At 35.5% G+C, this 19,056-nt stretch overlaps 1 protein-coding gene across 11 annotated transcripts in view; it reads left to right on the top strand.

Moving 5' to 3' along the window:
• The window catches only part of Dmd (dystrophin), a 2,251,111-nt gene that overhangs the window by 511,014 nt on the left and 1,721,041 nt on the right, over positions 1–19,056 (top strand). For all 11 annotated transcript variants that reach the window (XM_076562037.1, XM_076562042.1, XM_076562041.1 and 8 more), the window contains exon 5: positions 14,787–14,879. In XM_076562037.1, coding sequence (XP_076418152.1) covers positions 14,787–14,879 — 93 coding nt within the window. The remainder of the gene's footprint in view (positions 1–14,786; positions 14,880–19,056) is intronic.

Here is a 19,056-nt window from a genome sequence, read left to right as displayed (position 1 = left end):
GGTATTTTGTACAACAAAGAGACGTTGCTTAATGAATATTATTCCGTGTTTTCAATCCTAATGATAATATACTTTGTGCGAATCAAGCTAACAGTCACTCTACACACATTAAACATATAAATTTAATGGACAAACAACTACTATTTTAGTTGAGGGGAAGAATTATTTGGCTTAGTATACTTGAATAAAAATATGTATGATATATTAGAAAAAGCAAACAATCATAGCTAAATGAGTGATCAGAAGAGAGGGGATATATTCTCCTCTGAGAAAGGCTGATCTTACCATTTTCATCATGGCCTTGCAGGGAAATAGTTTTCCTTTCATATTAACTCCTACAACCTTTCTAATCGACCAATACATTTACAAGGCACTTTTGGTAGCTTTCTGACTACATATAACTCTCTTTAAAGGGTAATTTCAAAAGCATTTACCACGTGTTCTTAAAATAACTGTAATAAGCAATGGATTTATAATAATAATGTACAGTCCTACATATGTTTTTCTGCTCATCTGGTCATAACAGACTCACATAAAGAATGTGAAAATGGAAATTGCAAAGTATCTAGCTGAGTTCATGAATTCATTGTCACATTTAACATATGAAAGTTATTTTATAGAAACATTATAAGTTTGATTGCTTTCTAACTGTAAATTTTCAGTATTTCTGATATTAGAACAAAATGGTCTAATGAAAACTTGTAAAGATAACCATTATCTAGTCAATTAACAACAACAACAAAAATTTTGACAGTCATTAATAAAAGAAATAACAAATGCTGGCAAGAATATGTACAGAAGAGAATCCTTATGTGGCAGATGTTACCGTGTGTGTGTGTGTGTGTGTGTGTGTGTGTGTGTGTGTGTGTATGTGTGTGTACAAAATCAAGTAGAGACAAAGGGATTAAGGACATAGTGAGGTAGACATTATGAAGGAAGAAACACTGTGAGCTGTGATTAGGGTTTTGATTCTTGTCTAAATAACATGGCAAAGATTGCAACTAAAAATACTGTAGTATATTAGGTAAAAAGAGAATTTCTTTCAAAATTAAATATTAGAATAATGAATAGAAAGAAAATCTATTGGAAGAATATTTTAAAAGACTAGCTTTTTACTGAAGAGAATTAAAATCAATAATAAGTACATAACATAGAAATACTTTAAATCTATAATGAAATCTTAATTATATATTTTATTTAAATTATTAAATTAATCATTTTAATAGTAACCTGTTTAGTAGTAAAAATGAAGTATAAGTATAATATAAATAGATTATAGGTTTAAAATAGTTATTTTATTTCTCCTGAAGCTCCAAAGCATTGTAAATAGTTATAGAAAATAGCGTTCACTTTGTATAAATTCTTCTTATTAAGTTGAGTATACAAGAAACAACAGTTTAATAATTTTGTTCAATTTGTCCAAGCTCCAATCTGTGCCCTCCTCCAGGTATTAAGAAAATTCTATCTTTACCATTATCAGGAATGTTATTCTTTAATTCTATAGAATGGCTGGAGTCCAATAGATCTAAATGGTGCTATTCATAATTAGGAAAAGCAATAACAAAACCTCTAATCTATAGTCCACTGAGACAACTACTAGCAAAATGACCATAAAAGTTATCTTATGAAGCCAAATGCAGTACTAACTGTCCCTGTATGAAACAGAAGTCACATTCTGTACTGGTTGATTTTTTTGTGTGTGTATGTCAACTTGATAAAGGCTGGAGTCATCAGAGAGGAAGGAGACTCAATTGAAGGAATTACTCCTTGAGATCTAGCTGTAAGGCATTTTCTCATTTAGTGATCAATGGGGGAGGACCCAGCCCATGGTCGGTGGTGTTATCCCTGGGCTGGTGGTTTTGGGTTCTATAAGAAGTGGGCTAAGCAAGCCAGTAAGCAGCTCCCCATCATGGCCTGTGCATTAGCTCCTACCTTCCAGGATCCTGCCCTATTTGAGTTCCTGTCTTGACTTCCTTCAGTGATTAACAGCAATGCTGATGTGTAAGCATAATAAACCCTTTCCTACCCAACTTGCTTTTGGTCATGGTGTTTCATCACACAGCAACAGAAACCCTAACAAGGACACATTCAAAACTAAAGTTAAAGAGATTATAACTGAGGAGTTTTCCATAAATGGGCATCATTGAAGTACTTAACCATGGAGAGTGAGGCGTAGAGTGGCTAGGTGAATAATAACCATTACTACCTCTAAACCAAAAGAGAAAATTGTTAACTTGATAAGAGGTATAGCTTTGGTAGAGTGCTGAGATAGATGCTCAAGACAAGATACAATATAAAAAAAATGATTTATTCTCAAACAATGCCCTGATGAGTTGTATCATTTCTAACCAACTATCTAATATTCTTCCAGTGCTGTTCATTGGATTAATAAATATGTGTATTAGGTGTGTGGGGAGGGAGGATTTAAAATCACAAGCAACGGAATCATCTCACAGAAAGAGTAAGAAGTTAGATGGGTTTAGGTACAAGTAGGGTAGCACACAGTATATTAAACTTTCTAGTTGTTCTTATTCTTTTTCTGTGTGAGTATTGAAAATCTGTATACTGAAAATCTTTATGCTATCCATTGTCTTACCTTGCTGAGCAAATAAGGAAGTCATTCACTTTTGAGCCCATGCTACTTCCACGTGATGACAGGAAGCAGAGGTGATTGATGGTTACATTATCAACCAGGTAACAGTATACACATCCCCTGAGACAGAAAAAAGTTAGAGAGTCGGGTTCATTTCCAATACTTCAAGCTAAAGCAGTTCTTGTTTCCTTATTCTATATCCCTTCTTTTTTTAAAAAAAATAGAATTTTTGAGCTTTTCATAGATGAATAATATATTTACATAATTCCTCCCTCCTTTCCTGTCCTCCAATTCCTCCTGTGTCCCCTCCACTCCCTCTCAAATCCATGGCCCATTATTTTTTAATTGTTATTATTACACACACACACACACACACACACACACACACACACACACACACACACGTACAGGTTGTGGGGGGATTGGAAAACTTATCAGCGAGTTTATCCCTGAATAAGACTGATTTTTCCTCTCTCAGTAGCTGTATTAGTTTAGGTTTCTATTGCTGTGAAGAGACACCATGACCACAATAACTCTATAAAGGAAAAGATTTAATTGAAGTGGTGGCTGACAATTTCAGAAGTTTAGTCCATTATTATCATGGCAGGGAGCTGGTGGCTGAGAGTATGGTTGAGTACAGGCAGACATGGTGCTGAAGAATTGTACATCTTGATCCAAAGGCAACAGAGAGTGAACTGTCTCACTGGATGTGGCTTGAGCATATATGAGACCTCAAAGCCCACCTTTAGAGTGACACACTTCCTCCAACAAAGCAATAACCACTCCAACAAAGCCACACCTCCAAGGAGTGCCACTCCCTTTAGGGGCCATTTTCTTTCAAATCACCATAACAGACATTAATTACCTGTAGCTTTTGACCAAGGGGTAGGACCTTGAGGTATATCCTGCATTGACACTGGCATGTCAAATGATGGGGCCATTTTCAGGTCTTATTTACAAAATATAACCTAGACTAACAACAGATACTAGTACCAAGGAGGTGTGGCCAGAGAGAAAAAGATCTAGAGATGAAAATAGAGAGACACAGGTGTTTTGATGGAGGAAGTAGGAAGAAAGGGGAAACTTTAAGTGGTATTGAGGGGAGACAGCAACTCATATTTGTTCTTTTATCCTCACTTGAACTCTGCTCACATCTTGTCTTTGTAGAACATGCACACCATATTTATGGTATGATTTGATTTCTCTGTAGCAGTTGTTTCAGCATGACATCATTTCTGCTATCAATAATTTAATTTAGAAAAAAGACACGTATTGAGAAAAAATCACTTCTAAGTATAATACCGTCATTACAATATTTGCTGAGAACAAGGCTAATTTGTAATAAAGTTGGCTGTGGTTCTGAAAAGCAAACAAAAGAGTACAAATTTCTGTGAAACAGAATGACACTATGAAGTGATTTCACTTGTTTTCCCACCTGTTCTACCTTTAAAAAAATATCTAGAGCCTCTGTTCCTGGCTTTTTGAAGGCATGCAGGAGAAAGTTCAAATGAGAGGAAATATCCTGCTTGTATCAATTCTATCATTTCTTAACTCTATTTGTAAACACCCTGTATTAGGAGGCCTTAGAATTCAGTTCTACAGTATTTCAGTGCTTTTCTCTCAAGTAAGAAGAAACATTCAATGTGTAGTTTAAATTTTCTGGGATTAGAAGATGCCTAAATGGGTATAAGGCTGGTTGCACATAAATGAGATCCTCAGTCTGGACAGTGAATGTCCACATACAAGCCAACCATGTAGGCAGAAGCCTGTAATCCTGGCACTGTGAAAACAACCACAACTGCTGTGCTACAGCCATTTCATGTCCTATAGACAGTGTTCCTTCCTAACATCCAAATCTTAAACTCTTTCAACAACTTGCCCAACATCTTCCATGAGCCTTGAAGGGGTTGATATTTAGGGCTAAAATCAAAAGTCAATTACTCTTAGCACTTTGGTCAGTTGTGAATCTCTGTTTTAACTGCCACAAACTGCAAACAAAGAGGCTTCTCTGAGAGTGACACTAGTCTTTTAGCACAAACTTAAATATTTAGGTGACAGTTTGACAACATGACCAGTTAGCAAACCAAAAGTTGAGTTTATAACGTCACTGGCCAGGGCCTATGACCAGGCTGAATAGTACCAAGGGTGAATTCCCTCCTTCAGAGTGGGCGTCTGAAAACATGGATGCCACCTTTCAACCAGTGGGCATAGCTAGTCTGGAAATTAGTATTATAGCACGGAGAGTCTTCACAGCTGTGTAAGATCACTGGTGGCTTTTCTCCCACAGCTGCCCGCATAGCATCTTCTGGCACCATGGAAACTAGCCAGTGGAGAGGAAGTTTCCATCTCAGTTCCAGCATGATGTTTGTATGTTCAACAATAAAAGTGTGTTATGTCTTTAAAAGCAGACACTTAGTATCAAATTCTGGTGGTAAACCAAGATAAGTGGCAATATCTTGCAGTGTTTTGGGAGCCTAAAGGGCATTGATTGACCAATAAGATATATTTAAATATCCTATACCTGACATTGGTGTTTTAGCTTAATATTCCATAGCTTCTGGAATCTGCATGCTCCATCCATGCAAAATCCCTCCATTTATACTTTTTAAAATATTTTAGTCATGTTATAAAGTAGTATATTTTGATGTGACTTCTTCATAATCCTTAGTTTGAATAAGGATCCTCTCCACCCTCCTCATCTCCCCATCTCCATTATAACCTGGCCTCCCACCACCAGTATTCTTTTCTTTGCTTTCCTATCACATGTGTTACAATCTCTGCTGTAGTAATTTTCTTTTGGCTGCTAACTAGCTCCCAAATAAAGACACAGAGACTTTTTATTAATATTACAAACACTCAGCATTACCTTAGGCTTGTCCCACTAGCTCTTTTAACTTTATTTAACCTTTTACTATTTCTCTATATTTAGCCTTGGGGCTTTTACCTTTCTGTTATTCTATATGTCCTGCTTTCATGCTTCCTCCATATCTTTCTGTCTGGACCCTGGTGTCTCCCTGTCATCTCCCTTTCTTTCTTCCTCAAGCCTAGATTCCTCTTCCTACTTACTCTCCCTGCCCACAAGTTCCATCTATACCTCTTCCATGCTATTGGCCATTCTGCTTTTTAGTAGACCAATCAGGTTTCTTAGGCAGGCAAGATAAAACAGCAACACATCTCTACATAATTAAACAAATGCAACACACCTTTGTACAGTTAAACAAATATTCCACATCATTCTGCTTCTTTCTTAAAATCTCCCTATCCTTGAGACATGCCTGTGTTCCAGGAATCTAAAAACAGACATTCCAACTATGATTTAATATTACTGTGACAGTTGAAGATCTCCTAACCATCTCTCATAAACCATTCTCATTAATTGACTATCACAAGCTAGCAAATTTGTATCAATTAAATTCAGATCTACATTAGCACAAAGAAAATGAATTCAGTGCTATTCATTATTAAACCACAAATCCAAACTATGTATTTTAAAAGCCTAGGTGAAAATTAATTTAGTGGTCAGTTATATTCAATTCTTCAGTTAATTGAGCCATTGAAAACTGTCACTGAATGAGATTGAGTGGTTGTGAAATGTCACTGATTTGAAAATGATAGTGTTCACTCTTGTTGGCATATGATCAGAGATAAAAATAATTTGAAATTGTTCTTTAAAGGTACAATGTTATATGTACTTTAAATATCAAAATTTTAAGTAGTTATCATACATATTTTGAAGCATATTAGAGCAAATATTTCTCACTGAATGTAAACTGTTTCCATTTAACACCTATAAAATCTAGGATTGAAGTATAAGTTCCAAATTTTAAAGTTAATTTGTCAGAAAGGTATTATTTCTGTTACTACATTTTTCAGACTCATAATAGGTCTTTAAAAAGACTAGCTCATCAGTGATACTGATTTCCCAGATTCCAGAAACTAGTCCTGTTAGCCCTGTGAACTAACCAACTGTTGGCTGTTTGCCAAATGCTTCCATGATTTGGATCTGTGTCATCATCTGTGAAATGTGCTATGATTTCTTCCAAAATATTCTTTTGTAAGATAGCACAAGACACAACAAACACATATCTCAATTTTAAATTCATATAACAATGTAAGGTGATATTATTACTCTTAAGCTGAAGAATGCTTTCATTTAAAAGAATTTGAAGAATTAGATAACATGAGTTGGCTTATCTAACTACATAACTTAGACTATAATTTTTGCAGTGAGAGGAAGACTTGATTTTTTTCAGGCACATTATACCTAAAACTGAGGTACTTGTTTACCAGGGATACATTCATATTAAGTTTTTTTGTGATAACAATTATGTACTTACAAATAGCATTATGATTTTTGGTTTTATTATACTTAATGTCAAAAATGCTTCTTAAATTTTTATGGCCAAAATCACAAAACTTAGAAAGGAAAAGTTATATAAAATTGCTTTTATTAAAATATCACAATAAATTAACACATATGATATTATATTATTTATAAGAATTCAATTTAAATAATTCTACACTGAAAATTATAGATGTTTTACTTTATTCTATAATGCAAAATCATTACTGAGGAAAATGTGTGTTCTCTCAAGTATTACTTTCTAGTGTCAAATATACTACATAAGAAACTTAGTTAATTATAACACCTATTTTGCCAAAAAGTATAGATTACATTTCGTATTCACCCAGGCTGCCTGAATTGAACATTTTATTTTTATTTATTTGTTTTATATTTTTTGTTTGTTTGTTTTGTTGAGACAGGGTTTCTCTGTGTAGCAATCATGGCTGTCTTCAAACTCGTTCTATAGACCAGGCTGGACTTGAACTCACAGAGACCTGCCTGCTTCTGCCTCCCGAATGCTGGAATTAAAGGCTTGCACTACCACTGATTGAATGTTTATTTTAACTTATATCAGCCCTTTAAGTGTTCATGTTCTCTCTAGGTTATAGGATTTAAAACATACAAAAAAAATCCTACTTCATTGTTGAAGGTGATATAGGCAATATAAACATATATGTATATATGAAAGCATAGAATCATTGAAACATTCTCCTGTGATATAGCCCTGAGATCCTAAACACTTTTAAATTATTGACAAGTTTTATTTCATTTGTCCCTAAGAAAATTGAAGCCACTAGTATTTTTTGACATAACTAAATTCATATATATGGTATATGACAGCTGGTAAAAATCATAGACTGAATGAATTTATAAAATTTAAACCATTAAAAATAGGGAAAGAGACAGGTGGTGGTGGCACATGCCTTTAATCCCAGCACTCTGGAGGCAGAGGCAGGTGGATCTCAGTGAGTTCCAGGCCAGCCTGGGCTACAGAGTGAGTTCCAAGACAGGCTCCAAAGCTAAACAGAGAAACCCTGTCTTGGAAAAAAAAATAGGGAAAGAGGACCAGGTGGTAAAGGTGCTTGCTCCCAAGCTCTGTGACCTAATTTTGATCCACTGGATCCACACGATAAAAGGAGAAAACTATTAAAAGTTGTCCTCTCATCTCCACATATGCTTTGTCTGTGCTATGCATGAACCCCCTCTACACATGCACTGCTTATGCATACAAAATAAATGAATAAAAATGTAATAAGAAAATTTTAAAATAATACAAACATAAAGCAGGAAATGGGGGAAACTTGGTTTTATGGGACAGATATACAATCATAGTATTTCTCCCTTTTATATTATACATATTGTACTATTCATCACTCAGTTATAAAATATTCAACACATGCATGTCTTAGTGGAAGAGAATAGTGGTGATTTATGTCCCTAAGTCTTGAAAATTTAAATAGTGTAAGTCTTAATTTTTTTTTAGAAAAGCACATACTACAAGTCTTTAAAGCCACTTTGAATTTTCTGTAGTTCCAGTTTTTAAATGCACTGAATTTAGAAGGATTATGTAAATCCTTGAGACAATTCACATAACCATAGATAAGCCTGTATAACTACATGTTAATATTGTATAAAACACTGAAGATGTTTATAAAGGAAATTTGGATCATCTAGTATGTTAGAAGGAAATTCTTAGGTTATTTACTAATTATGAGAAAGAAATATATGGATATGAAAGCTACAAATAAATGATGGAAGTATACTCATGAAAAGTAGCTAGCAGAATAGACATTTATCTAATAAAATCCAATGTATGGTAGGTCCTAAATCATTGGTTACTGTATAAGAGTGTAAAGATTCTGAATGTGTTTGCAAAATTTTAAAATGGCATTTAATATTCTCTTTTAAAACCTGCTCATTTTTTTGGTTTAATTACTTAATAAGATTTAATTTGTAGTAATTTGGGGTTAATCCCACTCAAACAGCAAGCCTGAAGAGTTACAAGATAACTTGTGCTTACTTCTTTTCCCTTCCAACTTCATATTTTATTTTTATGTATTTTTGTAGTTTAGCAGTGGTGGGAGAGAGTCATACCATACAACAAAACTCACATGGGAAGTTTACTGGGGTAAGGGAGAAGACACAGAAGCTGGCCTCTGCAGGAGAAGCTGTGGGAGAAAGAGAGTCGAATGCCCAGGAGGAGCTTGTTTTTTACCAGGGAATTTAGCCCATGCACATAGGGAGTGTACATAGATGATGATGTATTCTGTCAGGACCCTGAGTAGACTACTGTAAATGCCTGAGTTACTAACAAGCACAGGTGCATAGTGGGTGCTCTTAGTGGCTGCAAGTGAGGACCCATAGGGCAGGCCAGCCTAATGCCTGAATGCTAAAAGGCATTATACAGAAAATTAAGGAACAAAAGTGTCTCCTTCTGGATATAAATGTGAAATGAAGAAAAGATCTGAGAAAGGCACATGTCTTGAAAACAAACTCTGAAAACAAACATCTGTTATTTTCTATTGGCTGAAAGTTTTGGATAAATTGTCATTGCCTGTCAAAAAATCTGCATATACCATCTATTTGTTTTTGTTTTTTTTTCGAGACAGGGTTTCTCTGTGTAGCTTTTCAACTTTCCTGTATCTCGTGCTATAGACTATGCTGGCCTCAAACTCACAAAGATCTGCCTGGCTCTGCTTCCAAAGTGCTGGGATTAAAGGCATGTGCCACCACCGCCCGGCCTTACCATTTATTTGTAAACTGATATTTTCTTTATTGAATGAACTGTAATTTTAATTTCCAAGTTAAAACTGTAAAATAGTTAAAAATACAAATATGGAAAGTTTCACCATCTCTCTTCTTTTGGCTAGAATGAAAATGCATGGCAAAATTCATTAGTGTATTAATTCACAGAATTTTTCTCATCACACACACACACACACACACACACACACACACACACACACACACACACCTTAGTATTTATTATAAGAATATGACTCACTGCTACCCTTTTCTCCTTTATGGTTGGCTCTAATTTTCATTATTCATTACTCAATTTGATTTTTTTGAAATTAGACTCTTCTTTCATATAATATATCCCAACCACATTTTCCCCTTCCTCCACTCCTCCTACTTCCCCTCCTACATCAACTCCCCATTCACCCATATTCATTCCCTCTCTGTTTCTTCTTCAGAAAAAGAACAGCTCTCCAAGAGATGACTTCCTTTAGGACAACACAAGATACAATAAGACAAGGCAAAAGCCCTCTTATTGAGCCTGGACAAAGCAACCCAGCAGGGGGAAAGAGTCCCAAGTGTAGGAGAAAGTGATATACCCAAATCCACTTTAATGAGTCTAACAAGGATATAAAACTAACAGCCGTAACATATATGCAGAGGACCTGGTTCAGACTCATGCAGGCCCTGTGCTTGCCACTTCAGTCTCTGTGATCCATGTGACACATGCATAGTTGATTTGGTGGGCCATGTTCTCTTGGTGTCTTCCATTCCTATCATGCCTAAACAGAGTTTACTCCTCCTATTTCTACAGGGTTCCCTCATCTCCTACAGGAGGGACCCAATGACAATCCCCCAACTTAGACTCTATATCCACATAATGTCTGACTGTGGGTCTCTGTATATGTTCTCGTCAGTTGCTGGATGAAGGCTCTCTAATGACACCTAGATAAAGCACAGATCTATGAGTATAGAAGAATATCATTAGGAATCATTTCATGATTTATTTGCCACTTATGTTTGGCTCTACTCTAGCTCTCTGGGCTATCCAGTCTCTGGTTTCTGGCCATGCAGGCAATGTAGGACATGGGCTTCTTCTTTTAGTACGGACAAGTTAAAACCAAAGGTTGATTGGCCACTCCCACATGTTCTGTGCCACCATTGCCATAGCACAATTTGTAGGCTAGAGAGATTATAGATGGAATATTTTGTGCCTGCATTGGTGCTCAGGTTTCTCTTTCCACAGCCTGCAGAGTACCTTCTTTTGACAAGGAGACTAGAATGTAGGGGTGATACTTCCAAGTCTGCACCAGCTTGATCTCTGTACGTTCAATGGGCTGAGTAGAAGTTGTCCTCAGCATTGGGGCCCTGTTGTCAGTTTTCAGAGGATGACCTTTTGTCCTAGCATTAATCTTGGTTGTTTAGGGATCTTCATAGGACCTCCTTGGCCAACAAGTAACCCCAGTCCCACCAATAGACACCTTGTCTGGCTACAAAAGATGGTCAGTTCAGACTCCCTATCCTTCCTAACTAGGAGTCCTCACTATGAATAAATATATTGTACAAAGTCCTCAAAAAAAGTAATAAAATGGGAAAAAGATATAAAATAGTAAATATTTTTTATAAATGCATGTGAAAACTTCCACAAAAATTTAAATACAGAAAAATACATATGCACATGCTTTTATCTAGTGAAAACTTTCGCTATAATTGGTATTAAAATGATACAGGCCACATTTGTATATGCAGTGTTTAAAATAACACAAAAGAAAACCTACAAAATTCATAGTACTACACAAATGTCTACCAACAGGGGGTTGAATAGCTATTTTATAAAATACCTAAAATGTTAAATACAATATAACTACTAAAATGAATAAATAATGGGGATTATTGTTTTCAAAAAATCATTTTATCTATATATGATCTGTTATTTGTTTAAACCCTGTAGATTTTTGTCTATGTAAAATTGCTTTTGTACACTCATATAAAAGGATGATTGTAGCTGAAAGGTTTCTCTGGTCCTGCCTAATCCCGTCGTCCCACAGCCACTTATAATAATCATCTTTCTTTTTCTTTTCATTTTTTTTGAGAGGGGAGAGGAGAGAGAGAAGAAGAGAAGAGAACAGAGGAAGAGAGAGGAAGAGAGAGGAAGAGAGAGGAGGATAAAGGAGCCACTTATAATATTCATTCAGAGGCTTATATTAATTACCAGTTTTATGGCCTATGGCAGGCTTCTTTCAACCTAGCTCTTATAACCTAACCCATTTCTATTACAGGTCTGCTGGCATCTTGCTGCTCCTTTGGCAGTGGTTGGCTGGTGTCTCTTCAGACTCCACCTTTCTCTTTCCTGTCTCTCTCCTTGGATTTCCCACTTGCCTCTAAGCTGCCTTGCCATAGACCAAAGAAGCTTTTTTTATTAACCAATGGGAACAACATATATTCACAGGATACAGAGACATCCCCCAGGAGATCATTGTTTCGTTACTTTTCTATTGCTCTGAAGGGACACTATAACTAAGACAACTTGTAAAATAATGAATTGGGGGCTTCCTTCTATTTTCTGAGGGTGAGTCTATGGCCATCATGGTGGCAAGTATGGCATTAGGCAGGCAGCAGGCAGGCATAGAGATAGAGGAGTAGCTGAGAGATTACACATTATTCATAAGATTGAGGCAGAGTAAGACTGGGTCTTGTGTGTGCTTTTGAAACCTCAAAGACCACCCCCAGTGACATACCTCTTCCAATAAGGCCATACTTCCTAATCCTTCCCCAAACAGTTTCCACACACTAGGGACCAAGCATTCAGATATATGAGCCTATAGGTTTAATTCTCATCCAAACCATCACAGTGATCATAGATGTCAAGAAAAAACATGAGTTTGTTGATCATATTGGAAGAAACTGAGAAGAAAGGATAAGCAAATTGAACAATTAATTCGTGATAATTAGAATAGAAACATGATATGTCATTCAAGCAATTATGCAAATGAAATGTTTGAATGTATAAATAAATAATAACTTAAAATTTAGAATTTTTTAACTTTCTAGCTGATATTAGAAACATAAATATATATATATATATATACCAATGGAATATTATATAAAGTTGCAATGTACATAGATCACATGATGTTTAAATCAAATTAAATACAACTCATTAAATACCACATATTTCTGGTGAAAATTTTCAACATCTCTTATTCTATCATTTTTAAGTGCTCACTACATTATTGTTATCTAGTCACCCTACAATGCAAATTGTATGGCAGAACTGTTTGTTTCTATCATACTGTAACTTATTGATCCCTAATCAACCTTTTCCAGATGCTGCCTTTCTGATTCCCATGCTCCAACTATTATGTAACCCACATTCTAGTTGAGACATCTGTGAAATCAACTTTTGGAGATTTCACACAGGATCTAGATCACACAGTACTTGGCATTCTGTGCTTGTTTTATTTGATATAACATAGCTTTATGCAGTTCCATCTGTTTTGTTGCAAAAGAAAGAATTTCATGTTTTTCTATAGCTGAATAAAAATGCTTGGGTATATGAACCACATTTCCTTCCTTGATATATTAGGCTATGGGCATAAAGGCTGTTTTCATCTGAACAATCCTATTTCTATTTCCCAAGAATATGGGAATGTATACACACACACACACACACACACACACACACACACACACACACACACACACACACGCGTGTGTGTGTGTGTGTATGTGTGTGTGTGTGTGTGTGTGTGTGTAATCACAAGGCCCAGATTTTTTTGCTCAATTGCCTTCATCTCATGTTTAAGTTGATTCCACTCAATATGTTGGGAACATGAAAGATAGGTGACATAGTGTGTCTTATTGTTGTGTTGTGTGTTGCCATAAAACACTACCCATAACTGGTCCCTTAGCAAAAGTGCTTACTTAACACATATTTGTAGAGGCCCAAAGGCATGCTGTTAGTGTGGAAGAGTATGTATGTGTGTATGTATGTGTGTATGTGTGTGTGTGTGTGTATTGTGTGTGTGTTTGTGAGAGAGACAGAGACAGAGAGATAGAGACAGACAGAGTGACAGAGAGAGGGGGAAGGTGGTTCTATGACCAAGAATGTCAACAAAAATCCAAACTGAGAAAACCAATATGATATTATAGTACCTTTTATGTTAATTAATCAAGCTCCTCATTATCTATGTCATTATAAATGAAAATCTATTTCTTCTAAAGTTGAATCCCTTAATGACTTGAAATTCTTTCACCTTTCACCAAGCCTCACTTTTAAGTTTCCCCATCTCTCAGTCCTCTACGCTGAGGACTAAGCTGCCACCATATGAAACTTTGGGGGACAAATCTTATTCTGAGCACAACATGGAAATTTACCATGAAAAGTAAAACATATATTTTGATTCTGAAATCAGTCCTCTGTAGGGAAAAGAGAGCCATCTATTAGCTACAATTGCTTTATACATTTCTAACATTTTTCTAAAGCAGGAGATTTCAGGCAAATATATTCATCCAAAGCCATATCAGAATTTTTTGTTTGTTTGTTTGTTTGTATGTTTTTCATGACAGGGTTTCTCTGTGTAGCTCTGGCTGTGCTGGAACTCACTCTATAGACCAGGCTGGTCTCAAACTCATAGAGATCTTCCTGCCTCTGCCTCTGAGTGCTAGGATTAAAAGAGGACACCACCATCACCTGGCCTGCTTTTCTTTTCTACTACATAGAAATAGTGATGAAACTTCTTATTTTATTTTTACGTGCTTTGTTTTTATGTTTCAACTTGATTTGATACTAGACAGTATGTCTTAATTTCAGGCATCTTTTGTGAATTATTATTATTATCCATTTTATTTGGAAAATAAGGATTGGTCTCTTTAATGTGCAGTGATACCTTCATATGTTAATACTTTCATCTTCTAGTTCCTAGGTACTTGTTCAATATGGAAAGTAAACTTAAAAATGAATTTAGGTTCATCTTTACATTACATTTTAAAATCTGTACTGTTGCTTAGGTTCTAAGAATAGCTAAATGCAATCCTTTCACATTTTGTTTTGTTTACAATTAATCTTTTTCTATCCATTCTTCAAATATTTTCTTCTTTTTTTATCAGGTTGATTTAGTGAATATAGGAAGTTCTGACATAGTGGATGGAAATCATAAACTGATTCTTGGTTTGATTTGGAATATCATCCTACACTGGCAGGTAAATATACTACCAAACATTGCCTCTTTGTGAAGCATGTTGCTGAACCTGTCCTTCATTTCTTTGACCTATAAAATTAACACGTATATCACTAATATTACCTAGCCATCTTCATAGGACTGCCTTTAAATTTACACATGTTATGTAATTTTAAATATTAAGAATTATTAAAAAAATATGTTCTGCTATACTTCTGAGACTATTGTAATTTTGTCATTGGGTAAGTTTGAGGGGGAAAAGATAAAATCCTAACCATACCTAAAAATTTAATAAATATGTGCACTTCACAACCTATAGAATTTTACAAGGAGAAATTTATATGTCCTTTTAATCACCATCATCAAAGGAGTAAACTTATATCAATCTTGTATATTCAAAATATATACCAATAGTGATGAAAATTTAATAGGATGGTAATATTTGTAGGAGTCGGCTTTTGAAATTGCATTTTCTCAATTGCATAGAGATTTTTTTGCATGTCTATATTTATTCTAACTCTTTAAACCAGATCAAAGATCCTTTGGTTCAGTGAAAAGAGTGTGAACATTTAAAATCATTACAACATGAGCTTAAATTTAAACATATCTATTTACTATCTCAATGGCATTGGATATAATGTCATAATAGTTCCTTTTCTGTCAAAAGGGAAAAGCATGAAAGTGTTGATATTTCTTATCAGGATTCTATGAGAACATAGCTGCTGTTAAATAGTCTAATATACCATTTTTTACTGGAGGTACAAATGACAAGGATTTCTTAGCATATTCAAATATTTTATGAATTTGGAGATATTTGAGATATGCCTGCCTTTCCTTTTTTCTTTTCTTTTTCTACTAAGGATTATACTTTTTTGGTAATACCTCTACTAAGATATATTTTTATCCATAAATTTACTAATTCTCAATGTAAAATTCAATGTTTACCAATCTATCTTACTTCTTTTGCTTGGTAGCTTCTCAAAGTATTCATAGGAAAGAAAGTTTTTCTCCAGCCAAACAAAAATTTTAGGTTATTTACAGAGATATGCAAGCATCACAACACTCCAATGTTAGCACTTTTATAATACTTTGAAGAGAATTTTTGTGCCTTTAAAATCTGTCTGAGCTACTACTCCAGTCTTAGAAAACCATTAAAACACTTCTGTGTATATATTTGTGTTTTGGGGCTATATCACTCCAATGGGATCTTCTAATATGTGCTCTTTTTGTGTAGCTTATTTCATCGGGTATAATATTTGGCATTCCTTCCTATTTCCACTATTATTTTATTTTATTGAGTTAACATTTGACTTCAGTTAGAATGATAAATATTACTTAGTCTGACTCAAGAGTGGATGGACCAGAGGTGTACCTTCTCAACTCAGCAGCCATACTGGTAATCTCATTGGTCTGATATATTTTTATTTTGAATGGGCTCAACTACTTTTTACAGCAGTATAAAAAATAACAGAGAACAAATATAACTTTTAACCTGAGCCAAAGCTGGCAAGTTTCTAGCCATTTTCATATAGTAATGGTTTCAATAAAACCAGTGATGTGGCAACATGCCCCTCCTCCCATCATAATTTCATTATGCTGCTCAGTGCTTTTCCAAATATCTTACAGGGGGAACAGTTTCAATACAATCAATTGTTTGCAGAACTAAAGTTGAAATATTTCAAAAAAGAAATAAGGCACACAGGAACAAAACTGATGTCAGGAGTACTAGTAGAATGGCTGCAGTGATTTCTCACACGTTCCCAGGTGCTGTGTTTCTCTGATGACCTAGCAAGAGGTTATGGAATGACCCAGTTTGGAGAGCATACTGAGCATTATTGACACCAGCGATGACAAAGCAAGGAGGATAACTCAGGCATATGCAGAGTTGCAAAAAGCTTTTGAAACTGTGTTTGTCATTGAGTTGGTTTCTCATAGGAGCCCATCCATTCTTATTTCTGAGTTTCTTTGTAAACTCCTTTTCCACTCATTCCAAGGTAGAATGTCAACACTGTCCTTTCTGATACTTCCTTCATTTGATATTAAGTGGCCACTGTTTATTCTTTTTGGGGGGTGTTGTTATAATGAGAAGGATGTTTTACACCCAGAAATACTAGAAGAAATGTTTTTACTTAGTTTTTCCTTATCTAACATACTTATACAGTGTTACTTTCTGTTTGTGTACTTAAATTACCTTGGCTTTGTGACTGCAAGTATACAGAATCTTTCATTCTCTTCCTACTTACATCACCTTTCTTTGCATGCTGACCTATTTTCTTAAAACCACTTAACAATCTGAAAAATCCCCCTGCTCAATTCTCCTTGAATCTTCATTCCTCCTTGGATCCCAAATAATTTTGCCACCAAGAGCATATAGTTGAAGGACTGGAATTTCAGAAAAGATAAAAGCAGACTCTGGTCAATGTAACACATGTTCTAGATTTATCAGATTGTGAGTGGCATTAAAGAAAAACATATGTGAATCCAATCTTCCAATGCCATATATTTTTTAATAGTGCTAGAGAGAACTTTGGACTTGTGAAAACTTGTGAATACCAGACTTACATCTCCATCACCACCTTTCCAGTTTCCACTTCAAATACAGTTATTAGCCTGAAAAAAATCCCTGAATATTTATGTTCTGAATAAGTGCTTTTGAACAAAATTCCGATGTCATCTGACTATGGTGCTGCTCACCTATAACCCCAGTTGTCAGGAGGCTGCCAATGAAGGACTATGAGTTCAAGGCCAAGTAGAGTTACATGATAAGAACTTGTCTTTATAATAAAATTAAAGGCTACACACTATGCTTTTGGGGGTTTTCTTCCTCCTTTTTACTTAAGATCTCCATTTTAGGGAGGAAAACACAGACTTAGGAAACATCTAGAAAGAAAACAAAAGCTTGTTAACACTGGTATGGTATCAAGTTAGGTTTCTACTTATGCTGGCTAAGCTAAAGAAAATTCTTAATTCTAAGTGTGATTCACATTGGTATCTATTTTTATATTATTTTTCATTCGATTAGCATCCAGTCACCAGAGAATGCCATGTTTTCTGCTGCTGAAAGTCCTTTCTCCAAAGTTCTGCCAAACTGTACAAATGAGTTCTTGCCCTGTTCCTCATCAGGAAGCCCCAACTCTGCCTTGCCTGACTCTCAATAGGAATGCATTCTGGGTAATAGTTTAAGAGGATAAATCTATACTGAACACATGTTTTTTAAGTCATGCTCTGGAGAATGACAGAGAAGGAGAGAGTTGGCAGGAGTTGACAGAGAAAGAGCTATAGCCTCATGATGACAGAGAATCTAAGTGGCTTTATTTAACACCAAGGTGAACCTGGCCAACAGTGCCCTAACTAAGTTTCAGATGGCTGATAGTTTATCCTGTTCCTTTTCATCAGCACTGAGATATATGTGACTGTAGAAAGGCTGTGACCTTTGATGACAGGGCCCTGAAATTCTGGTAGTCTCACAGGAGACTAACAGCTGGAGCCTGTCTGATAATAGCTGAGTAACAAACGGTTCCTTGAAGGGGAATCTTTGCTGGTACAGCTTTATGTACATAATATATTGTTTACCTAGTTAGGTAACTCGGTCATTTTTGCCCTCGTCTTTTTTTTTCACTGTTAAACATGGAACTCAGAACCTTTCACAGGCTAAAAATGTGTCCAAACCATCCTCTACACTTCTACCCTTTCCTTGTCTTAATTACATTTCAATTAACAGATATACACAAGTTTGTTTCAGGTGATACTTTCTTTCATAAGCACTGTAATCCTCAAAGACAAGAATGCTTTCTGTTTCCAGATTCATCTTTCTAGTGATCTCAATGATTTCCTAACAACCATTTCTATGTAGTAAAAGGAGAAACAATGATTATATATTACTCTTTCTTTTTCTCTCAGCAATATTGTGCTCAAGTAGAAGCAATGCCAATGAGGCTGAGGCTGATTAGCTGAATTAGAGACATAATGATGCTAAAAGCATTTTGGATTGAATACTGTATTGTCCTTAAAAATTATGCACACAGAGGACAGTCTGGTCAAGCATTTCGCCAATGAATGCCATTTATCATTGGAGGGTTGCCTGATCAGAGAACATCCATCATCACCAATATGCCGTTACTGGCTGATTTCAACCCTGCCGCAGCATGGTACACAAAGCATACTTTTTCAAATAGCTGTACCTGGAGGTCATGCATGTC

This window comes from Peromyscus maniculatus, chromosome X, assembly GCF_049852395.1.
Source record: "Peromyscus maniculatus bairdii isolate BWxNUB_F1_BW_parent chromosome X, HU_Pman_BW_mat_3.1, whole genome shotgun sequence".
NCBI classification, from domain to species: Eukaryota; Metazoa; Chordata; class Mammalia; order Rodentia; family Cricetidae; genus Peromyscus; species Peromyscus maniculatus.
The sequence above is the reverse complement of the archived record's forward strand: the minus strand, read 5'-3'. Positions and strand labels throughout refer to the sequence as shown.